The 25,225-nt window shown below is 53.1% G+C and overlaps 1 protein-coding gene across 3 annotated transcripts; it reads left to right on the forward strand.

The window, feature by feature from the left end:
- Positions 1-6,516: 6,516 nt before the first annotated feature.
- On the forward strand, positions 6,517-15,379 carry SURF6 (surfeit 6). Of its 3 annotated transcripts, XM_049896195.1 has the most exons (6): positions 6,517-6,580; positions 6,722-6,886; positions 8,399-8,599; positions 8,919-9,010; positions 10,266-10,472; positions 10,610-15,379. In XM_049896195.1, the coding sequence occupies exons 2-6, from the start codon at positions 6,793-6,795 to the stop codon at positions 11,087-11,089; spliced, it is 1,074 nt and encodes a 357-aa protein (XP_049752152.1). In that variant the 5' UTR covers positions 6,517-6,580; positions 6,722-6,792; the 3' UTR covers positions 11,090-15,379. The 3 variants fall into 3 exon arrangements, with proteins under 3 accessions (XP_049752152.1, XP_049752151.1, XP_049752150.1); XM_049896194.1 differs by having other exon boundaries at positions 6,535-6,886; positions 8,922-9,010; XM_049896193.1 differs by having other exon boundaries at positions 6,536-6,886.
- Positions 15,380-25,225: the final 9,846 nt, after the last annotated feature.

Raw genomic sequence — 25,225 nt, forward strand, 5'->3', positions numbered from 1 at the left:
AAGCCAAAAGCTGGTTCTTTGAAAAAATTAACAAAATTGATAAACCATTGGCTAGACTGACTAAAGAAATACAGGAAAGGAAACAAATAACCCGAATAAGAAATGAGAAGGACCACATCACAACAGAACCAAATGAAATTAAAAGAATCATTTCAGATTATTATGAAAAATTGTACTCTAACAAATTTGCAAACCTAGAAGAAATGGATGAATTCCTGGAAAAACACTACCTACCTAAACTAACACATTCAGAAGTAGAACAACTAAATAGACCCATAACAAAAAAAGAGATTGAAACGGTAATCAAAAAACTCCCAACAAAAAAAAGCCCTGGCCCGGACGGCTTCACTGCAGAGTTCTACCAAACTTTCAGAGAAGAGTTAACACCACTACTACTAAAGGTATTCCAAAGCATAGAAAATGACGGAATACTACCCAACTCATTCTATGAAGCCACCATCTCCCTGATACCAAAACCAGGTAAAGACATTACAAAAAAAGAAAATTATAGACCTATATCCCTCATGAACATTGATGCAAAAATCCTCAACAAAATTCTAGCCAATAGAATCCAACAACACATCAAAAAAATAATTCACCCTGATCAAGTGGGATTTATATCAGGTATGCAAGGCTGGTTTAATATCAGAAAAACCATTAATGTAATCCATCACATAAATAAAACAAAAGACAAAAACCACATGATCTTATCAATTGATGCAGAAAAGGCATTTGACAAAGTCCAACACCCATTTATGATAAAAACTCTTACCAAAATAGGAATTGAAGGAAAATTCCTCAACATAATAAAGGGCATCTATGCAAAGCCAACAGCCAATATCACTCTAAATGGAGAGAACCTGAAAGCATTTCCCTTGAGAACGGGAACCAGACAAGGATGCCCTTTATCACCGCTCTTATTCAACATCGTGTTGGAAGTCCTAGCCAGGGCAATTAGGCTAGACAAAGAAATAAAAGGTATCCGGATTGGCAAGGAAGAAGTAAAGTTATCACTATTTGCAGATGACATGATTATATACACAGAAAACCCTAAGGAATCCTCCAGAAAACTACTGAAACTAATAGAAGAGTTTGGCAGAGTCTCAGGTTATAAAATAAACATACAAAAATCACTTGGATTCCTCTACATCAACAAAAAGAACACCAAAGAGGAAATAACCAAATCAATACCATTCACAGTAGCCCCCAAGAAGATAAGATACTTAGGAATAAATCTTACCAAGGATGTAAAAGACCTATACAAAGAAAACTACAAAGCTCTACTACAAGAAATTCAAAAGGACATACTTAAGTGGAAAAACATACCCTGCTCATGGATAGGAAGACTTAACATAGTAAAAATGTCTATTCTACCAAAAGCCATCTATACACTTAACGCACTTCCAATCCAAATTCCAATGTCATATTTTAAGGGGATAGAGAAACAAATCACCAATTTCATATGGAAGGGAAAGAAGCCCCGGATAAGCAAAGCACTACTGAAAAAGAAGAAGAAAGTGGGAGGCCTCACCTTACCTGACTTCAGAACCTATTATACAGCCACAGTAGTCAAAACAGCCTGGTATTGGTACAACAACAGACACATAGACCAATGGAACAGAATTGAGAACCCAGACACAGATCCATCCACGTATGAGCAGCTGATATTGGACAAAGGACCAGTGTCAATTAACTGGGGAAAAGATAGCCTTTTTAACAAATGGTGCTGGCATAACTGGATATCCATTTGCAAAAAAATGAAACAGGACCCATACCTCACACCATGCACAAAAACTAACTCCAAGTGGATCAAAGACCTAAACATAAAGACTAAAACGATAAAGATCATGGAAGAAAAAATTGGGACAACCCTAGGAGCCCTAATACAAGGTATAAACAGAATACAAAACATTACCAAAAATGATGAAGAGAAACCCGATAACTGGGAGCTCCTAAAAATCAAACACCTATGCTCATCTAAAGACTTCTCCAAAAGAGTAAAAAGACCACCTACAGACTGGGAAAGAATTTTCAGCTATGACATCTCCGACCAGCGCCTGATCTCTAAAATCTACATGATTCTGTCAAAACTCAACCACAAAAAGACAAACAACCCAATCAAGAAGTGGGCAGAGGATATGAACACACATTTCACTAAAGAAGATATTCAGGCAGCCAACAGATACATGAGAAAATGCGCTCGATCATTAGCCATTAGAGAAATGCAAATTAAAACTACGATGAGATTCCATCTCACACCAGCAAGGCTGGCATTAATCCAAAAAACACAAAATAATAAATGTTGGAGAGGCTGCGGAGAGATTGGAACTCTCATACACTGCTGGTGGGAATGTCAAATGGTACAACCACTTTGGAAATCTATCTGGCGTTATCTTAAACAGTTAGAAATAGAACTACCATACAACCCAGAAATCCCACTCCTAGGAATATACCCTAGAGATACAAGAGCCTTCATACAAACAGATATATGCACACCCATGTTTATTGCAGCTCTGTTTACAATAGCAAAAAGTTGGAAGCAACCAAGGTGTCCATCAACGGATGAATGGGTAAATAAATTGTGGTATATTCACACAATGGAATACTACGCATCGATAAAGAACAGTGACGAATCTCTGAAACATTTCATAACTTGGAGGAACCTGGAAGGCATTATGCTGAGCGAAATGAGTCAGAGGCAAAAGGACAAGTATTGTGTAAGACCACTATTATAAGACCTTGAGTAACAGTAAACCTGAGAAGAACACATACTTTTGTGGTTACGAGGGGGGGAGGGAGGGAGGGTGGGAGAGGGTTTTTTATTGATTAATCAGTAGACAAGAACTGCTTTAGGTGAAGCGAAAGACAACACTCAATACATGGAAGGTCAGCTCAATTGGACTGGACCAAAAGCAAAGAAGTTTCCGGGATAAAATGAATGCTTCAGAGGTCAGCGGAGCAAGCGCGGGGGTCTGGGGAACATGGTTTGCGGGGACTTCTAAGTCAATTGGCAAAATAATTCTATTATGAAATCATTCTGCATCCCACTTTGAAATGTGGCGTCTGGGGTCTTAAATGCTAACAAGCGGCCATCTGAGATGCAGCAATTGGTCTCAACCCACCTGGGGCAAAGGAAAAGGAAGAACACCAAGGCCACACGACAACTAAGAGCCCAAGAGACAGAAAGGGCCACATGAACCAGAGACCTACATCATCCTGAGACCAGAAGAACTAGTTGGTGCCCGGCCACAATCGATGACTGCCCTGACAGGGAGCACAGCAGAGGACCCCTGAGGGAGCAGGAGATCAGTGGGATACAGACCCCAAATTCTCATAAAAAGACCAAACTTAATGGTCTGACTGAGACTGGAAGAATCCCGGCGGCCATGCTCCCCAGACCTTCAGTTGACACAGGACAGGAACCATCCCCGAAGACAACTCATCAGAAATGAAAGGGACTGGTCAGCGGGTGGGAGAGAGACGCTGATGAAGAGTGAGCTAATTATATCAGGTGGACACTTGAGATTGTGTTGGCAACTCTTGTCTGGAGGGGGATGGGAGGATAGAGAGGGAAGCCGGCAAAATTGTCAAGAAAGGAGAGACTGAAAGGGCTGACTCAAGAGGGGGAGAGCAAGTGGGAGTAGGGAGTGAGATGTATGTAAACTTATATGTGACAGACTGATTGGATTTGTAAACGTTCACTTGAAGCTTAATAAAAGTTATTAAAAAAAAAAAATAATAAATAAATAATACACGCGAGGAGTGTGCTTCTGAGTTCAATCAGATATATGAGACCAAATGGGCGGCTTCTGTCTGGAAGCAGGATAAGAAGGCAGGAAGGGACAGGAACTGGTCGAATGAACAAGGGAACCCAGAGCAGAAAGGGAGAGTGTGCTGATTGCAACTAATGTCACAAAACAATATGTGTATAAATTTTTCTGTGAGACAGCTGTAAACTTTCACCTAAAGCACACAAAAAGAAAAAAAAAAGATTTTTACTGTTGAATTTTATGATGGCAAATCAAAGTCACGGAAACAAAATTTAATGGGAGCCCTGGTGGTGCAGTGGTTAGGCGCTCAGCTGCTAACCGAAAGGTAGGTGATTCAAACCCACCAGCTCCTCAGCAGGAGAAAGATGTGGCAATCTGCTTCTGTAAAGATTACAGCCTTGGAAACCCCATGGCGCAATCTACGCTGTCCTATAGGGTCGCTACGAGTCGAGTGGGAATCAACTCCAAGCCATGGTAGTGGTAGTATCTTCATAGTTGTATCTTTAATTGTCAAGTTTGTAAACAGGGCCAGATTTTATTCAACTTCTCACAGGTAACTAAAATTAGGTAGGCTCACAAACAAGATCTGCACTCCGGACTCACCAACCAGAGGACCTCTGGGTTTTCTCTCCCTGCCCTGTGGCACCTCTGGTGGCATCTACCACTGCCCGTGGAGTGAGGACCTCAGTGAAGCCTCAAAGACCTACCTGGAAATGGAGAATGCAGGACAAATAAGCTGACATCCACATGAACTGAGAACCCGGTGCCGGAGGACCCAGCATCCCTGTCGTCCTTTGCCCTGTCCCTATCCCTTCGGTCTCTTGCTTTGATGGTTTAAATGACAGTGCCTGGAAGGACATGTCTGCAACTTAATGATTGTTCTGTGTAGTTGTTGTCGTTGTTAGGTGCTGTCAAGTCAGAATGAAACACCCCCTGGTCCTGTGCCAACCTCATAATCCTTATGCTTGAGCCCATTGTTGCAGCCACTGTATCAATCCATCTTGTTGATGGTCTTCCTCTTTTTTGCTGGCCCCCCTACCAAGCATGGGTGCCCTTCTCCAGGGACTGATCCCTCCTGATAATGTGTCCAAAGTATGTGAGAAACAGTCTCACCATCCTTGCTTCTAAGAAGCATCTGGTTGTACCTCTTCCAAGACAGATTTATTTGTTCTTTTGGCAGTCCCTGGAATACTCAACATTCTTCGCCAACACCACAATTCAAAGGCGTCAACTCTTCTTTGGTCTTCCTTATTCATTGTCCAGCTTTCACATGCATATGAGATGATTGAAAACACCAAGGCTTGGGTCAGGCACACCTTAGTCTTCAAGGTGGCATCTTTGCTCTTCAACGCTTTAAAGGAGTCTTGTGCAGCACACTTGCCCAGTGCCATGTGTCTTTTGATTTCTCGACTGCTGCTTCCAAGGATGTCGATTGTGGATCCAAGTAAAATGAAATCCTTGACAACTTCAATCTTTTCTCCGTTTACCCTGATGTTGCTTTTGGTCTAGTTGTGAGAATTCTTGTTTTCTTTATGTTGAGGTGTAATTCATACTGAAGACTGTCTTCTGTAGGTAGAGATTAAACTGGATTTAAACTACAGTAGAAAGAAGACGATGATGAAACCAGCCTCCGCATAACACATCACCTCATGGTAGGGGATGGGGACCAAAAAAAAGAAAAAACAAAAACCCAAACCCCTTGCCATCGAGTCGATTCTGACCCATGGAGAAAAGTTAATTCTCAATGTTTCTTATTAGCAGCCTTCTCATATAGCCTGTTGAAGTTGTAATGGTGACCGCCAGTGGAACATCACAGGCTCCTCCCTTCTGAGCTCCCTTCCACTGAGGGGGCTCCTGGGTTATGTAACAAAAGCCTGTAACTGTCCTGTTAAGGAGCTGGAGTGTGGTGGTCCCCAGCGTCCCCTAGTGAACACTCCCCTTCCTCCCTTGGTGAGTTCTTATAAAGAACCAAGTGTATTTTCCACAACAAAAATCACCTTCCCTCCGGGTCTTCCCTGAGCGCCCAGCTCCCTCCCTCCCAACACCTCCCGTCTGTCCCTTCCTCTCCCTTTTCTCCTTAGCCCTCCCTACCATCAAAACCCATTGCCATCGGGTTGATTGCGACTCTTATCGACCCTATAGGACTGAGTAGAACTGCCCTAGAGTTTCCAACGAGCGACTGGTGGTTTCGAACTGCAGACCTTTTGGTCAGCAGCCGAGCTCTTAACCGCTGCACCACCAGGGCTCCGCCTCCCACCATCGGGCACTTCATGTGTTTCAGTCGATGCCACTAAAACATAAGCTTGAAAAGGACGCAGATTTCTGTGTTTTTTCCCTGCTGCAGCCCGTGGGCTTGGAACTGGGGCTGGCACACGCTTGGCGGTCAATTCTTTTTTGAATAAACGCGGTTTTGTCCGCTTCCATTTGGGATCTCAGGCCCCGAAGAGCTTAACTTACTGCCCATTTATTCGTTCATTCAGTCCTACTAACTGTGCGCCTATGGACGGGGCCCTGTGCTCGGAGCTGGGAAAAGTGCGCGAAGGTACGTGCAGAGCCGAGGGACACGGGGCACAAAGGTCGGGACTCGGGGGGCACCAACACCACCCCCTCCTCGGGGCAGAGGCTGCATGGGCGTCGCGACAGCCTCGAAGAGCGCCCGCCCACAGCCCACAATGCTTTGCGCCCTCCCGCCCTCTTTCCCCTCTTCCGGGCGGGGCCAGGCCTGGCTAATCGAGCGCCGCGGATGGCGTCTCGGCGGTCGGCTGGCGGCGCCTGCCCACGCGGCGGTTTCCGGTTGCGGCCCGGCGGAGGTGAGGGTCGCCGCGGGGTCGGTGTGTGCGGCGGGGACAGGCCGGGGCCCCGCACCCAGGTCTCGGCCTCTGCCCTCTGGCCGTCGGGGAGGACGAGGTGCCCTGGCCTCCGCTCCTCAGCACCCCTGTCTGCCCGAGCAGGAGCCCGAGCGAGCGCCGCCCGCCCTGCTGCCCGGCCCCGGCCCCGGCCCCGGCCCCCCGAGCCTCCAGCCATGGCGTCTCTGCTCGCCAAAGACGCCTACCTGCAGAACCTGGCCAGGAAAATCTGCGCCCAGCCCAGCGCGGAGCCGCAGAAGCGCAAGCGGGGTGAGGCGCGGTCCCGGGCGCGTGCCTTGGCGACATTGGGGTTGGGGGGCTTCGCAAGGGGAGCTTCCGGAGCCGCGCGCTCGCGGCCGAGGTCGCCGTTTAGCACACCCAGGTGGCTTTCACGTGGTTAGACAGACGAACGCGTGCGACAAATCAGCGAAACACCGGCAGGAAATGTAAGCGGTGTTCACGGCTCTGCCGTTCCCCTTGCTTGTTAGGGGCGCCTGCCCGAAACGAGGGGCTCAGCTCCGCTCGCCCATCGCGCGGGAAGCGTTGCCGGGGTTCGCAGAGGTGACCCCTGTAGAATGGCTTCTCTGTGGTTGGCTCCGTGAACCAGTTTAGCCAGCTTTCCGTTTTGGGTGGGAAGACAGTTACGAGTGATGATGAACCAATTAAAAAAAAAACAAAACACCTCACACTGGTGCTGTGTGGGGAGAAGAAAGAAAACGGGGTTCCTGCCAGGGTCGGCTTACAGGCCAGGGGGTATAGGGTTACTCCGGAAAAAGCTAAAGGGGCCGGGCTTTAAAGACCTGGGGTCCCAGAGAATCGTTTTTTTTTGTTGTTGTTTGCTTGTTTTTTTCAACTTTACTTTCATGTTTGTGCAAGGAGTATGATTCATTACAAAGAATTAGAAAACAGTAGTCTGTTTTTTATGTTTCAGTTATAATTTCGATCTGTGTTTTTCTAGAGTTTTTTCTTAGTGTAAGTTTCTGTTATTAACAGTTTGGTCCTACTCTGTGTATTCATCTTTTTCTGTTTAAAATGTAAACATCTTTCCAGACAAGAAGTGAAAGACTACTCCATTGTTTTTGATGGTTCTGGAAACTCTGGTGGCATAGTGGTTAAGAGCTACGGCTGCTAACCAAAAGGTCGGCAGTTCGAATCCACCAGGAGCTCCTTGGAAACTCTACGGGGCAGTTCTACTCTGTTCTATAGAGTCGCTATGAGTAGGAATCAACTCGACGGCACTGGGTTTGGTTTGTTTGGTTTTGTGTAGTAGTTTGTTGTGTAGCAGTAGCGTAATTTGTCCCGGAGCTCTGGTGGTACAGTGGGTAAGAGCTATAGCTGCTGACCAAAAGGTCAGCTGTTCAAATCCACCAGCTGCTCCTTGGAAACCCTATGGGGCAGTTCTACTCTGTCCTATAGAGTGTTACGTGTCAGAATCGACTCTTTGGCAATGGGTTATTTTTTTGGTGTCGGTGAGGATTTAGGTTTTTTCAGTCTTTCATTCAAGCACTGTCACGATGAATATCCTTGAAGCCACACCTTTGCTCATGCCATGGTGAGTTCTCACAAACAGAACTGCTAGGCCAGGGGTACGCATGTCTTTAAGGTTTTTGCTGTGAGCAGCCATCCTGCCTTCTGGAAGATCCATAGTTCTGTGCTCTGTGGGTACATGTCTCTGGATTCTCTGTCCTGGTGCTCTGTGTTGGCTTTGTTCACAAGACCTTCCTGCCTCCTGAGCGGGTCACAGAGATTGGGACGGCAGCCCTCATGCATTTTGTATTTCAGCTGGTCAAACTCAAGACACAAAAGCTGCCGGGCCTTCAAAAAAGAAAAGGAAGAAAATGCAGAAGAAATTCTGGGAGCAGAAAGAGAAGGCTGTGGAGCACAAGGCCAAGTCCCTGCAGAAGTCTCCAGCAGCTTCTGGGGCCAAGAAGCCAGTGGCAACAGAAGAGGAGGAGGCCTCCAGCTCCACCGTGGCCCCTGCAGGTGAGAGGCTCCGGGACCCCAGGTCCAGCATGTGCAAACATGGTCCCTTCTGAGGAGCAACATCACTGCCCTCAAGTCTTGGAAGGGGTGTCGTGAGAGCAGACTGTGGGCTCTGATGCAGGGATTGGGTTTGGCGTCCACCAGAGGAAGCACTTTGTCATACCACAGTGACCGGCCCTGGAGAATGCCACAGGGGTCATAGAATTGACTGGAACTGCTCCTGCAGATCTGTGAGTGGTCACTAGGGGGTGTGTGACTAGAAACTCAGGGAAGGATTGGGGAGCTAGTCTTTTTTCAGCCCTCGCATCTGCTCCCTTAGCAGAACGCTGGACCACAGACCCTGACTCTTTCTTTGCCCTCGATGTGCTTCGGCAGCGGCTGCATGAGAAGATACAGGAGGCCCGGGGCCAGGTAGGTGAGGGGAGACTCCCCTGGGGCGCCCCTACCCTGCCTGGAGGAGGAGACACCTCCCTGCCTTCTGTGGGCCTGACCAGCATGGCAGGAAGGCTGTGGGCTGGCAGGAGGGGCCTCGGCCACTGCTTTCCTCCTGCAGTGGCTCCTGCCAGGGGTCTCGGGTCTGTTTTGGGAGAGGTCAGAGGTAGTTCTTATCCTCTTGGGAAACTTCAGTCCCCAAAGTCGCCTTCTGCTGGACGTTCTGATGCCACTGCCCCTCTCCTCCATGGCCTTAGTGAGAAGCCTGCCCCCTTCTTCCTGGGAAGCTGCCTTTGCTGGATGCTCTCACTAGGCTGGGCACCCTCACTGGGCTGGGCACTTGTTGGTCTGTCACCAACGTGTCACAGTGGGCCTGAGATAGGTGGCCACCCGAGGTGACACGAGGACTGAGCCAGCCACAGCTCTCTTGCAGGCGGTGCTGCCTCGCTGTGTGGGGGACAGTCCCCCAGCTTCTCTCCTCGCCCTCCTGGGATCAGCCTGCTGGCCAGTCCTCAGGACATGTTGGCCACCTTCTAGGAGGTGACCATGGTTCTGGGCCTTGCTGCCCTATAGCACAGTCAAGGCCACTTTTAGGGCCAGAGCATTCTTGTTGGCACTTCGACTGCAGACACAGTTGAGAACAGTGATGTTACTTGTCACAAGCAGGGCAGTGGCCAGCACAAAGGTGCTCAGGGCGTTCACACCTGATGCTGAGTCCTGGTCTTCCCTCTTACCGGCTGGTGGGCTTGGCAGAGCACATTGCTTTTCCTCGTCTGTGTGGTGATGGGAAACCCTGGTGGCGCAGTGGTTAAGTGCCACGGCTGCGAACCAAAGGGTTGGCAGTTCGAATCCACCAGGCGCTCCTTGGAAACTCTGTGGGGTAGTTCTACTCTGTCCTATAGAGTCGCTGTGAGTCGGAATCGACTCGACGGCACTGGGTTTGGTTTGGTTTTTGGTGCAGTGATGGAGGAGGCTGTCTTTACGGGGTAGCTGGGAAGGGCCCGATGCAGGGTGAGGCCTGGGTACTTGCTTCCTGCTCAGAATTTCCTGTCTCTTTGCGGAGCGTTTGCATCTTAGGCATCAGGCCCTCGTTGTGGACGTTCAGTGGTGCCGTTGTTCTGCACAAGGGCTACTTTGCGTTCTTGTCTGCCTTGGTTCTACCTTCAACCATGTACCAGACTGGGGGCCCTGGGCATGGTTGAACCGCCAGTGAAGACCCTTTCTGGCCCCCCAGGGCAGCACCAAGGAGCTGTCCCCTGCTGCTCTGGAGAAGAGGCGCCGGAGGAAGCAGGAGCGGGACCGGAAGAAGAGGAAGCGGAAGGAGCTGAGAGCGAAGGAGAAGGCGGCTAAGGCCGGGAAGGCCCCTGAGGCGGCTACTGAGCCAGCCCCCCAGGCGCCCTGCCCAGAGGCGCAGCAGCAGACGGGGCTGATATTCAATAAGGTGAGAGGGGGCTCGGGTAGTCTAGGACCCCGTGGGGTCAGGTCCTGCTTCCCACCTCGCTGGCTGTGTGGTCAGGTGCCCGTGAGGGGGTGGGATATGTGGCTGTAACTTGGTGACCGTGGCGACTTCTCCCCCAGATGGAGGTGGATGAGGAGGAGCCGGCCAGCAAGGCGCAGCGGCGCAAGGAGAAGAGGCAGCAGGTGAAAGGCAACCTGACGCCCCTGACGGGCAGGAATTACCGGCAGCTGCTGGAGCGGCTGCAGGTGCGGCGGGCACAGCTGGAGGAGCTGCGGGAGCGGGATGCGGGGCAGGCTCAGGCGCTAGAGGCCAAGATGCAGTGGACCAACCTGCTGTACAAGGCGGAGGGCGTGAAGATCCGCGACAGCGAGCCGCTGCTGCAGGAGGCCCTCAAGCGCAAGGAGAAGCGGCGGGCACAGCGGAAGCGCAAGTGGGAGAAGCGCACAGCGCATGTCGTCGAGAAGATGCAGCAGCGGCAGGACAAGCGGCGGCAGAACCTGCGCAAGAAGAAGGTGGCCAAGGCCGAGCGGCGCATGGAGAAGGCCCGCAAGAAGGGCCGGATCCTGCCCCAGGACCTCGAGCGGGCCGGCCTGGCCTGAGGGCCCTGGGAGGCATCCCAACACCCAGCCTCCTTGCCCACCGCGGCTGCTTCTCTATTCTCTGAGGCTGGAGGAGATGGCCAAGTTGCCGTGACCCTAGACAAGTCCCCTCCCCCAGACAGACCGCAGGTTCCCAGTGTGAAATGGACACAAAGTGCCCACCTGCAGAGGCGGCTGTGAGCACGTGGTGAGACCACGTGCGTGAACGAGGCTTGGGTACAGCATTGTCCTTGAAGACAGACCCAGTTCTTCAGGCCCCAGAGGAGGGGTGAGCCAGACTTGACTAGAAAGCTCTCCAAAAGTAGGCAGGGTCAGGAAGAAAGCCCCCAGGGCAGAAATCAGGCACTTGGGGGGAGGCACAGCACTGGTTTTCTCCCCTCGTGTACTCAGGGTCTGGGATCAGAGGGGACAGACCTTGGTGACCGCTGGGTCAGCCCAGACCTTGCCTGGGGGGCGGGGCAGAACCGACTCCGTAGCCTGAGCTCAGGGATGTGATGGACTTCGTGCCGGGAGGACAGGGAGCACCCAGACTTCCTTCTCTCTTTGTCTTGCCTTCTACCTATGTTGGTCTCATTTCTCAGCAGCCTTGGCCCCCACGCCCGCCTCGGGGCCAGTTACCGGCTCAAGGGCTGGTCTGGTGATTGCCGTCCCCACCTCACCTGGGTCGTGAGGAGCAGTCCCCCAGGGGGAAGAATGGGGCTGTCACACAGCTCATCTCCCAGAGCGCCTGTGTGTGGAAGTGACCGAGTGTGGCCTTATTTTTTGAATTGTACTGGAGGGAAAAAGCACAGTCACTGAGCAGTTGTTCAGAAGTGACATCCCTGCTCCAGGTTTTTTTTTTTTTTTATAAAATGGGTTGAGTGTTTCCTGGTACGCAATTCAGAAGGCTCAGGAGCGAACAGGCTTCTGCGTTTGGCATCGTCGCAGTTTAGGTGTGCTCGCAGCTGTCTCCAGTAGAGCTGAACTGATGGTGCTTCATGGAGTTTACTCGTTTCTTCTAATGAGCAACTGGGCTGAGAATGCTAGACTGGGTGAAAGAGGCCAGGTTCACAGGCAGGGTGCCCACGGCAGCCACGGGGTAGCCTTATGAGTCCCCTTCAGGAAAGGCCCTGCTGGTGGGCCGCACAGGAGAGACTTAGGCTGCAGCCATCGGCGCCTGCGGGAGTGCCTCTGCCTTTGAGCTAAGGCTGTCCTGGGCGCCTCCACGGGAGCACTGGGGTGCTGGGCCCGAGACCGCTGCTGTGCAGGCTCCTCCTGCGGCAGCTGGCAGCTCAGCACTGAGGGTCCTCTGTGTTAACCTCTCACGCCCCTCCCAGCAAATCTGGAGGAGTGAGGCTCAAACACAGCCCCCGATACATTGCAGGCAGGACTGAAATGGCCACGTCTGATACAAGACTATAGGACGTGAAGGCAGAGGTCACGAGCAGCTAGGGAATAGAGTGCCTTCGAAGGGAGGGCAGGCTGACAGCCAAGCCTCTAGCAGGCGCGCTGAAGCCTGAAAACAGAGGTAAAGTGCCGAGGAAGAGTAACCGGTCTAGAACTACACGCCCTGCAGATAACTTTCGCTTTAGTGAGTGTTGGTTATTACTCAACAATTACTTTTGCTTGCCGAAAATGTCTTCATTTCACCTTAACTCTCGAGACTGAACTTTAAGGAAACTGATTCCAACAGGAAGTGGAGCAAAGATGAGACACAATTTAAATCTAAACGAAGGCTGATTGTATAAAACTGCTGTTCCCTGCGGTGCCACTAGCCACATGTGAAGGAGTCCTGTGGTGCGGTGGTTAAGTGCTCAGCTCCTAACAAAGGTTAGCGGTTTGGACCCACCAGCCGCTTCGGGAGAGAAAGATTGCAGCCTTGGAAACTCTCTGGGGCAGTTCTACTCTCTTACAGGGTCACTGAGTCGGAATCAGCGGGGCAACAGATTTTTCGGTTTAGAGGCACATGTGGCTATTTAAATTAAAAGTCCGGTCCTCAGGTTCATCAGCCATGCTTCAGGTCCTCAGTAGCCACACAGGGCGAGTGGCAGTGCTATTGAACAGCTCAGAGGCGGGACATTTCCACGTCACAGGAAGCTCTTTTGGTCGGGGCTGGCATAAAACAGCGCTTCTGTGACTTGCAGGTTTAAAAAGTCAAGGTAATTGTAAAATACCAGGCAGAAACAACGTGTAAGTTAAGAGTGGTGATTCCAGCTGAAATAGTTTAAGATTCTTTTTAACCTGTTGCCGTCAAGTCGATTCTAACTCATAGTGACGCTATAGAAGGGAGTAGGAGTGCCCCATAGAGTTTCCAAGGAGTGCCTGGTAGATTCGAACTGCTGACCTTTTGGTTAGCAGCTGTAGCTCTTAACCACTATGCACCAAGGTTTCCAGGTTTCTTTTCAAGAAGGCTAAAATTTAAATTTACGTTAAATACATGTAATAAGGAGCCCTGTGGGTACAGTAGTTAAGAGCTCAGCCAAAAGGTTGGCAGTTCGAATCCACCAGCTGCTCCTTGGAAACCGTTGGGGCAGTTCTCTGTCCTACAGGGTCGCTATGAGTCACAGTCTACTCGTTGGCAATGGAGACGCAGAGATGCGTGACAGATTCTAAGGTAACCACTAAAAGAGAAGCAGTGTATTAGGCTAGGAGAAAGGAACAATGTCAGCTGAAAAGGAAAGAGGAAACTTAGAAACCGAGTGAGGTGAATGAAAGTTACAAAGTTAAGATGGAGGAATTCAGTCTGTAGGCGATCAAGGTGAAAGTGACTTGGTTAAAGTTAGGTGAGTTTGATGGTATGTGGATTATATCCCAATACACCTGTTAGTTTTTTCTAAACCAAACTCTCCAGTTAAGAATTTGTGACTGAATTTAAAACACTCCAGCTAAATGCAGTGTATGACATCTAAAGTATACAGAGACCTGGGAGCCACGGGATGAAAGGAGAAACCACGTGCTGACCTGAAGGAAGCTGTCCTTTGGGACAAAGTCGACTTTAAGGAACGAGGTGCTGCTAGAGAGAAAGATGATCAGTGGGGTGCCATTCACCTGGAAGGTAGAACAGTTCCAAACGTTTGCACCACTAACGGCTTCACAGTCTACTCCGCAAAAACGGACCCATCTACAAGGAGAAAGCCACGAATAAAGTGGGAGATTTTGTAACGTGTCCCTTAGCATTTGATAGGCCAGGCAGACAAAAACCAAACGGCTATGAGTGGTGTTACCCTGCCCCTTGCAGTGCCATCACGTGGGCTGCCTCTGAAACCATCCACCCCGATAGACACACCAGGCTTTCTTCTGGGTTCACATCGCCCACTTCCAAGACCAGGGCTTCTGACTGGTTCCTTCTGGTTGGACCTTTGTCCCTCGTGTCAAAGGGCACCACTCAACCCCTCTTGCCTAGTCAACCTGAGCTGCCACCTGACCACTCCCACTTCCTGGCTACCAGCACCTGGACTGCTTTAGGGTCCCTTGCTCTCTACCCACACCTTTGCAGACTTCTGACCCACCTGTTCATCAGGCACATTAGGGCATTTTTCTGGCCCTTCTCACGTCTATGGAGCCCTGGTGGTGCAGTGATTAAGAGCTCAGCTGCTAGCCAAAAGGTCGACAGCTGGAATCCACCAGCTGCTCTTTGGAAACCTTGTGGGGCAGTTCTGCTCTGTCCTACAGGGTTGCTGTGAGTGGGGATCTACCCACCAGCACACAGCTCACATCTCTAACCACAAATGGACCCTCACCCCTCCCCACTTCCAGTCCCAGCACTGCTCCTGACCCGCCCATCCCACATCACTGCTTTCTCCTGGCTCCTCCAACCTCACTAACACTCCTACATTGGTGTCCTATTGGACCCCTCTCTCTCATCCCCGCCCCGACACTTGGCCATTCTAAACCATTCCACCTCATTCCCCACACCTGGGTGTTCTGACCACTACCACCCCCATGTCAGTTCCTCATCACCCAAACAACGTGTTCTCCAGGCCTCTGCCAACTCACTAACCGCACCTGGTCAGCCCCCGGACCCTCCACCTCCTCACCTCCATAAAAAAATAAATAAATAAAATTTTAATACTTGACATTTATGGTGGCTACTCCACTTCATGGAAACCCTAGTGGCGTAGTGGTTAAGTGCTATGGCTGCTAACCAAAGGGTCGGCAGTTCGAATCTACCAGGTGCTCCTTGGGAACTCTGGGGCAGTTCTACCCGGTCCTATAGGGTCACCATGAGTCGGAATTGACGGCACTGGGTTTGGCTTTTTTTGGTTACTCCATTATCCAGGGCGTGGCAGCAGACAGAGGGCCTCCTGCCCACTCAGAGTGGGTGCAGCCCGGGCACCTTGACCCTGCAGGCTTGGGCTCCAGTATCCACTCATTGAGCAGCTGGAAGGCTGGCAAGTTACATGATCTCCCTGAGCCTCGGTGTCCCATCTGTGCAATGGGGGCAAGAGCTGGCCCTCGGACCTGACTAAGAGTGCACTTGAGTCCTCAGGGATTCTCTTCTGCCTTCTTTCCGTGTGGCCCTTACGGAGGAGGCTCCAGCTGCCTCTCCTACCAAAAGATTCCAGCCCTCGGCCCCTGGCTGCAGGGAGGCGGGCTCTACCCTGCCCTTCCCAGGAAGGGAGTCCTGTGAGATGCCCGGACTGCCAGGTGGCAGGTCTGTCCTATGCAGAACGCCTGCGAGCTCCCAGCCTGCTGTCGTTCTGCCTGGTCCACTCATGGCTAGCTGGAAGCCTGGTCATTGTTAACATGTTTTGGGGAGGTAAATACTAGCCTTGTTTTCACGTGCACAGAGGTGTAACAAAGTGATGACTCTGCGAGGTGGTGTTGACACAGCATGAAGACCCCTTCCATTCGCACGTGGAAACGGCTGGGACTGGCTGGGGAGCGGCAGGTCAGCTCCATCCTTGCTCGGGGCCTTCCTTGGAAAGGCCCACGGGAACAGGAGGGGATCAAGTACTCTCTAGGTGTGATGAGAGCCGCCTGCTGGCCAGGAGTCTCCTCCCCTCAGCCTCTGACAGTGGCGATCATGAGACCAGGATGGGGGAGAGAGCCATGCCACAGGGGACCTGGGACAGTCAGCGGGGCCAGAGTCGAGAGGGCCTCTACGCAGCTCTGTGACCAGATTTCGCTGTGCTCTTTAGAAGCAGGTGGGAGAGGATTTTTGTCAATCTTTCACTCTCCGATGCCTTCATTGTCTGCTTTGTGTACCACTACTTGCGGATTGGAGTTGTTAAAAAACAAAGTTTGTGCAGAAAGTGGGCTGAAGTGGCCACTTGGCACCTAGTGAGGGACCTGAGACCCCCAGCAAATGGAGGGCCAGTTGGTCCCGGGCCTGGGGTGCCTCAGGCCTTCCACCACCACCACCCCTCTATCCCCCGCCCCAGAATCACTGCCTGGATCCAACATAAAGCCTTTCTGCTGGGAATTAAGTCCAGCTGGACTCCTGCTGCCCTGCAAGCAGAGCCTGAGTCTCCAGGAGCAGGTGGCACTGGACTGCCTGTAACCACCTGGCCACCCTGGGCAGTCAGTCAAGGAGTCCCTGGTGTCAAGAGAAAGGCCCTGTTGAGGATGGGGCAAATGTGAGCCTCTTCTGGAGACGCCTGAGGGAGCCCCAAGATGCAATGCTGTGTCGCTGTGCCCGGTGGGTGTGCACAGGATGATTAAGGTTTTTACCTGCGGGGTCGGCCCTCAGGCCTCGGTGCCTTCCTCCTGCCTGCACGAGCCTTGGGACCTGGTGCTTCTTTCTTGCTGTGGAGGCCGGCACAGCCACACCTGTCTTCGTTTACAAACCACATCGCTGGCCACCTGGGCCTGGCAGTCAGGGCTGGGCTGTGGGACCAGGCTCTGTGCTGGGCCCCGGGCTGCGCTGAGGGGCCTCCTGGCAGAGCTGGGCCTGGCGATATGTCTGGGAGACACTTGCTGCTTTTGGAGGGGACACCTCAGAATCACCCCACAGTGCACCTGGCTCTTGCCTTTACAGGGAGCATCCAGGGCAAGGTGTTGAAGTTGGACCCTCATACCACGCAGGTGTCATCCGGGTCCTGGTCTGACCCACAGACACACACTGGGGTGGGACAGAGGAGGGACATACAGTCAGAGGCAGGCCCATAAACAACCGGTGGGTCCATCCCAGACATCAGTGATCTGTGCCAGAAGGTGGAACACTAGTGCCTCCAGTGCAAAACGGGGCTCGGCTTTCAAAGCAGGATTTGAGTTGAGGGTGGGTAAAAACGTTAGGGTCCTCAAGGCATTTTGTTAATAACATTACGTCCCTGTGTTCAGGGCAGTATCCCTGTGAGTCCTCACAAAACACCCCATCCTAGAGGTGAGAAAACATAGACTTAGCGACGCCTAAAGCCTGCTCAGAGTCACCTGGTCAGCTCCCAGAACCATCCGACGTTAGGGCTCCGTGATGTTCCCTGTGTGCCGTGTGAGGTCTGCTCTGCTGCTGACTCGAAGGGGAAGGTCTGGTGCCAGCTCACTCCCTCCGCAGCTGGAGACAGTGCACAGAGCAGACACACCCATGGGACCCCCTCTGAATGCAAAGCAGGACACGGATTTTCCTTTCTGTACTTTAAAGGGGATTTTGAGAAGCTAAAGCTATGGTGGTCCCAGATCCAGCCAAAGGTGAATGGCTGTAGATCCCGGGGTGGGAGAAAGACACTTGCAGGACTGAGGATCTAAGCAGATGACTCGGAGAGCGAATCTGAATAGCCAGTAAAGGACTGCGAGGTGGCTCAGCTTATCAGGGGCAGCAGAAACTCAGAGCCTTGGGTGAGGGCTCAGCCCTGGAAGTCCTGTCTTCCAGAGACACACAACTCCTGTCCTAGCCTGAGGGCCACCTTGCCCAGGAAGAAAGCCCCTCTCTGAACCTGGTGCCCACCGCTGGGCTCACGCACAGGTGGTCCAGGACAGCTGTGCCTTATCATGGCTGGTCAACTGGTGGGGCCAGGGGACCCCACCCACCTCCTCGCTCCCCACATCTGGGCATTCACCTGGCCATGTTCAGGGCCTGACACCTTCTCACTCCTATTACCTGGGCAGCCCTGACCCCTCTCTGCTCCAGCTCTCTATTCCTGTGGACCTCTTGATCCCTTTCACCTTACAGCCCACATCGGGGCCCTCTCTTGTCCCTGCGCCTTCTCATTCCCCATACCTGCAGCCTCCTTTCTCCTCAATCACCTCACCTGGTCTTTATCAGGACCTCACGTGGCTCCACTCCCCAAACCTGGCAGTCCTCACCTCTCCTGCCTCCTCACTCCCTACACCCGTCCCATCTACTGACCCACCTCGCCCCTTACTCCTGACCCTGCCACCTCATCATTCCTTATACCTGTCCCGTCTACTGACCCACATCCCACCTTACTCCTGACCCCGCCCACCTCCTCATTACCATACCTGTGCCTTTTACTGACCCTCCTGACTTATTCCTGACCCTACAGCCTCATCATTAACACACCTGTGCCTTCTACTGACACACTTCCCGCCTGACTCCTGACACTTCAGCGGCTTCCTCATTGACACACATGTGCACTCACTGACCCCTCCCCTCATTCTCACACCTGTGCCACCTTGTGGGCCATCCCTCCTCACCTACCATTACTTTGCCACCTCCTGACCCCTCCCACCTCATCATTTCCACACCTGGTGGTGATGTGCAGGCCCCTCCCACACTCTCACTTCCCATACTGGGTCTGACCCCTCCCACCTCCTCACTCACCACACCAGTGCTGATCTGGGCCCATCCTGACTCCTTGTTACCCACATCTGGGAGTTCTCCGGGCCTCGTCCCGCTCCTCACCTCCCAGAGCTTCATGCCTCTTAATCCCTCCCAACTCTCACTCCCCACACCTGGACTGTGTCCTCACCCTTCACACCTCCTCTTTCCCCACCCCAGGGATTTCTCCTGTACACAGGCACTCACACAAATACCTGTCCACGGATGCTCACAGCAGCTCTACTCCTCCCATCAGTCAATAGGTGGAACCAACGCATATGTCCATCAACAGATGACTGGACGAACAAAGTGTGGTCCATCCACACAATGGAATACCATCGAGCCTTAGAAGGAATGAGAAACTGACATGTGCTACAACGTGGATGGACCTCAAACACATGAAGCTAAGAAGATACAAAAGGCCACATGTTTCCATTTAGATAAGAAATCGAGGGCACTGAGAGCCAATCACTGATTGCCATGGGCATGGGGAGGGGCACGGGGAGGACTGCTTCATGGGTCCAGGGTTTCTGTTTGTGGTGATGACAATGCCCTGAAGTCGGTACTGGTGATGGTTGGATAGGCTAGTGAAGTACATAAAGCCACTCCATCACACCCGTTAAAACTGGAAAAACAGAACTGTATTTAATGAGAAATCTACCAGTTAAAATAGTGAAAAGTATAAAGTATAAAGTGAGCTGTAAAAATACCACAAATAAGCCACAGAAATGCCCAGTCGGGTGAAGGTAAGAACGGATCTCGTTCTGAAGCCGATGCTCCCTGGCTGGGGCTGAGGAGCTGTTGTGGAGAAGGTGTGGCGACTTGCTGGGACTCTGGTGCCCGGGCCAGAGCTGGTGATGGAGGATCGGGGCCCGTGTTGAGCCCCGGTGTTGATGCAGGAGCAGGATCAACATTGGCTGGTGGCCTTGGAGCTGCCTCAGGAGGTGGCTTAGGATGAGTATTCGACTTTCCATCAGACTCTTCTTCTGGTGCCTGGGCCAGACCAGGAGGTGGCGGACACGGGGCTACACAGAGCTCCAGCGCTGGTGCAGGAGCAGGCTCGGCAGCAGCTGGCGGCGCTGGGGCCGGCTCGGCAGGCTCTTTGTCCAGAGCAGCAGGCCCTTCGTCTGGAGCCTGGGCCAGACCTAGAGATGGTAGACGTGGGGCCACCTCTGGCTCTGCTGTGGCTGCAGGAGCAGAACCCACAGCAGCTGGTGGTCTGGGATTGAGACCTGGAGGTGGCCCAGGATTCGAATCTGGCTTTCCATCAGGCTCCTCATTGGGTGTCTGAGCCAGAGCAGGAGTTGGAAGACCTGGGTCTCCACCGAGCTCCAGTGTGGCTGCTGGAGCAGGATCAACACGTGCAGGTGGTCCTGCAGTGGGTTCTGGAGGTGGCGCAGGGTAAGGACTCCACTTTCCAGCAGACTCTTCATCTGGAGCCTGAGCTAGACCTAGACATGGAGGACCTGGGGCTATATCAGGGTCTGCTGTTTCTGAAGGAGGAGAATCAACATCAGCCGGTGGTCCGGGACTCAGTTCCAGAGGTGGCCCAGCATAAGAATCGAGCTTTCCAATAGGCTCTTCCTCTGGTGCCTGGGACAGAGCTATAGATGGAGGACCTGGGGCTACATGAGGCCCAGGTGGTGATGTAGGAGTAGGATCCACAACACCTGGTGGTCCAGGATCGAGGTCTACAGGTGGTTCAGGGTTAGAACCTGGCTTTCCAATAAGCTCTTTGTCTACTGCCTGGACCAGAGCTGGAGATGGAGGATCTGTGGATGCACAGAGCTCCAACACTGCTGCAGGCTTAGTATCACAATCAGCTTGTGGCCCAGGTTCGAGCTCTGGAGGTGGCCCAGGATAAGGATCCGACGTTCCAGCAGGCTCTTTGTCTAGAGTCTGGGCCAGAGCTGGAGATGGAGGACGTAGGACCACACCTAGGTCTGCTGTTGCTGTCGGAATAGGATTGACGACGTCAGTTGGTGGTCTGGAAGCTTGTCTTGGAGGTGACCCAGGGTAACAATGGAGCTTTCCAGCAGGCTCTTCATCTGGTGCCTGGGCCAGAGCTGCAGATGGGGGACCTGGGGCTACACGGAGCCCAGGCGTTGCTGCATGAACAGGCTCCATATCGGCAGGTGTTCCTGGCACCGGTTCCGGAGATGGCACAGGATAAGAGTCTGAGATTCCAGCAGACTCTTCCCCTGGAGCCTCAGCCAGAGCTGAAGATGGAGGACATGGGGCTTCATTGAGGTCTGCTGTTCCTGAAGGAATAGGATTGACATGAGCTGGTGTTCCGGGATGGCGTTCTCCAGGTGGCCTCCAACGAGAATCAAGCTTTCTAATAGGCTCTTCCACTGGAGCTTGGGACGGAGTTGTATATGGAGGACCTGGGAGTACATACGGACCCGGTGGTGATGAAGGAGTCGGATCCAAAAAACCTGGAAGTCGGGGATCCAGTTCTGGAGGTGGTTCAGGATTAGCAGCTGGCTCTCCAATAGGCTCTTCGTCTGGTGCCTGAGCCAGAGCTGGGGATGGAGGACCTGGCACTACATGGAGCCCCGGTGCTGATACAGAAGTTGGACCCACAACACTTGGTGCTCCACGATCCGGTTCTGGAGGTGGTTCAGGAATAGAATCTGACTTTCCAGTGGGCTCTGTGCCTAGTGCCTGGAACAGAGGCGGAGATGGAGGATCTGTAGACACGCTGAGCTCTGGTTTCGCTGCAGGTGCAGGATCACCACCAGCCTGTGGTCCAGGATCCAATTCTGGAGGTGGCTCAGGATAAGAAGCCAGCTTTCCAGCAGGCTCTTCATCTGGTGCCTGGGCCAGAGCTAGAGACGGAGGACCTGTGGCTCCACTGAGCCCCGGTGTTGCTGCAGGCACAGGACTGACATCAGTCAGTGGTCCTGGAGTCGGCTCTGAAGGTGGCCCAGGATAAGAACCCCACTTTCCAGTAGGCTCTTCACCTGGTGCCTGGGCCAGAGCTGGAGACGGAGGACCTGTGGCTCCACTGAGCCCCGGTGTTGCTGCAGGCACAGGACTGACATCAGTCAGTGGTCCTGGAGCCGGTTCTGAAGGTGGCCCAGGGTAAGAATCCCACCTTCCAGCAGGCTCTTCACCTGGAGCCTGGGTCAGAGCTGCAGAGGGAGGACCTGGGGCCATATGGAGCTCTCCTATTGTTACATGAACAGGACTGACGTCTGCAATTCGTCCAGAAGCAGGTTTTGGAAGCGGCCCAGCATGAAAATCTGGCTTTCCGATAGGCTCTCTTTCTGGTGCCTGCGACAGATCTGTATTTGAAGGACCTGGGGCTACACCGAGCCCCAGTGTTGGACCAGGACTCACATTCACTTCTGTTCCAGGATCGAGTTCTGGAGGTGGTTTGGGATCAGCATCTGACTTTCCAAGAGGTATTTCATCTGGTGCCTGGGCCAGAGCTGGAGACGGAGGACCTGTGGCTCCACTGAGCCCCGGTGTTGCTGAAGGCACAGGACTGACATCAGTCAGTGGTCCTGGAGTCGGCTCTGAAGGTGGCCCAGGATAAGAACCCCACTTTCCAGTAGGCTCTTCACCTGGTGCCTGGGCCAGAGCTGGAGACGGAGGACCTGTGGCTCCACTGAGCCCCGGTGTTGCTGCAGGCACAGGACTGACATCAGTCAGTGGTCCTGGAGTCGGCTCTGAAGGTGGCCCAGGGTAAGAATCCCACCTTCCAGCAGGCTCTTCACCTGGAGCCTGGGTCAGAGCTGCAGAGGGAAGACCTGGGGCCATATGGAGCTCTCCTATTGTTACATGAACAGGACTGACGTCTGCAATTCGTGCAGAAGCAGGCTTTGGAAGCGGCCCAGCATGAAAATCTGGCTTTCCGATAGGCTCTCTTTCTGGTGCCTGCGACAGATCTGGATTTGGAGGACCTGGGGCTACACCGAGCCCCAGTGTTGGACCAGGACTCACATTCACTTCTGTTCCAGGATCGAGTTCTGGAGCTGGTTTGGGATCAGCATCTGACTTTCCAAGAGGTATTTCATCTGGTGCCTGGGCCAGAGCTGGAGACGGAGGACGTGTGGCTCCTCTGAGCCCCGGTGTTGCTGAAGGCACAGGACTGACGTCAGTCAGTGGTCCTGGAGTCGGCTCTGAAGGTGGCCCAGGGTAAGAATCCCACCTTCCAGCAGGCTCTTCACCTGGTGCCTGGGCCAGAGCTGGAGACGGAGGACCTGTGGCTCCACTGAGCCCCGGTGTTGCTGCAGGCACAGGACTGACATCAGTCAGTGGTCCTGGAGTCGGCTCTGAAGGTGGCCCAGGGTAAGAATCCCACCTTCCAGCAGGCTCTTCACCTGGAGCCTGGGTCAGAGCTGCAGAGGGAAGACCTGGGGCCATATGGAGCTCTCCTATTGTTACATGAACAGGACTGACGTCTGCAATTCGTCCAGAAGCAGGCTTTGGAAGCGGCCCAGCATGAAAATCTGGCTTTCCGATAGGCTCTCTTTCTGGTGCCTGCGACAGATCTGTATTTGGAGGACCTGGGGCTACACCGAGCCCCAGTGTTGGACCAGGACTCACATTCACTTCTGTTCCAGGATCGAGTTCTGGAGCTGGTTTGGGATCAGCATCTGACTTTGCAAGTGGTATTTCATCTGGTGCCTGGGCCAGAACTGGAGACGGAGGACGTGTGGCTCCACTGAGCCCCGGTGTCGCTGCAGGCACAGGACTGACATCAGTCAGTGGTCCTGGAGTCGGCTCTGAAGGTGGCCCAGGATAAGAACCCCACTTTCCAGTAGGCTCTTCACCTGGTGCCTGGGCCAGAGCTGGAGACGGAGGACCTGTGGCTCCACTGAGCCCTGGTGTTGCTGCAGGCACAGGACTGACATCAGTCAGTGGTCCTGGAGTCGGCTCTGAAGGTGGCCCAGGGTAAGAATCCCACCTTCCAGCAGGCTCTTCACCTGGAGCCTGGGTCAGAGCTGCAGAGGGAAGACCTGGGGCCATATGGAGCTCTCCTATTGTTACATGAACAGGACTGACGTCTGCAATTCGTCCAGAAGCAGGCTTTGGAAGCGGCCCAGCATGAAAATCTGGCTTTCCGATAGGCTCTCTTTCTGGTGCCTGCGACAGATCTGGATTTGGAGGACCTGGGGCTACACCGAGCCCCAGTGTTGGACCAGGACTCACATTCACTTCTGTTCCAGGATCGAGTTCTGGAGGTGGTTTGGGATCAGCATCTGACTTTCCAAGAGGTATTTCATCTGGTGCCTGGGCCAGAGCTGGAGACGGAGGACGTGTGGCTCCACTGAGCCCCGGTGTCGCTGCAGGCACAGGACTGACATCAGTCAGTGGTCCTGGAGTCGGCTCTGAAGGTGGCCCAGGATAAGAACCCCACTTTCCAGTAGGCTCTTCACCTGGTGCCTGGGCCAGAGCTGGAGACGGAGGACCTGTGGCTCCACTGAGCCCCGGTGTCGCTGCAGGCACAGGACTGACATCAGTCAGTGGTCCTGGAGCCGGTTCTGAAGGTGGCCCAGGGTAAGAATCCCACCTTCCAGCAGGCTCTTCACCTGGAGCCTGGGTCAGAGCTGCAGAGGGAGGACCTGGGGCCATATGGAGCTCTCCTATTGTTACATGAACAGGACTGACGTCTGCAATTCGTCCAGAAGCAGGTTTTGGAAGCGGCCCAGCATGAAAATCTGGCTTTCCGATAGGCTCTCTTTCTGGTGCCTGCGACAGATCTGTATTTGGAGGACCTGGGGCTACACCGAGCCCCAGTGTTGGACCAGGACTCACATTCACTTCTGTTCCAGGATCGAGTTCTGGAGCTGGTTTGGGATCAGCATCTGACTTTCCAAGAGGTATTTCATCTGGTGCCTGGGCCAGAGCTGGAGACGGAGGACGTGTGGCTCCACTGAGCCCCGGTGTTGCTGAAGGCACAGGAGTGACGTCAGTCAGTGGTCCTGGAGTCGGCTCTGAAGGTGGCCCAGGGTAAGAATCCCACCTTCCAGCAGGCTCTTCACCTGGTGCCTGGGCCAGAGCTGGAGACGGAGGACCTGTGGCTCCACTGAGCCCCGGTGTCGCTGCAGGCACAGGACTGACATCAGTCAGTGGTCCTGGAGTCGGCTCTGAAGGTGGCCCAGGGTAAGAATCCCACCTTCCAGCAGGCTCTTCACCTGGAGCCTGAGCCAGAGCTGGAGAGGGACAACCTTGGGATACTTTGAGGCTCAGTGTTGGTGCAGAATCAGTTGACCCTTGTGCCAGCTCTGACGGTGGCCCAGGATGAGAACCCGGCTTTCCAACAAGCCTGTCGTCTAGTGCCTGGGCCAGCGTTGGAGACGGTGGGCCTGCGGCTACACTGAGCCCCAGTGTTGGTGCAGCAGCAGGACCAACATCATTCAGTGGCCCGGGAGCCAGCTTTGGAGGGGGCCCAGGGTCAGGATCCAGCCCTCCACCGTGGTCCCCAT

Source organism: Elephas maximus, chromosome 9 (genome assembly GCF_024166365.1).
Source record: "Elephas maximus indicus isolate mEleMax1 chromosome 9, mEleMax1 primary haplotype, whole genome shotgun sequence".
Lineage (NCBI taxonomy): Eukaryota > Metazoa > Chordata > Mammalia > Proboscidea > Elephantidae > Elephas > Elephas maximus.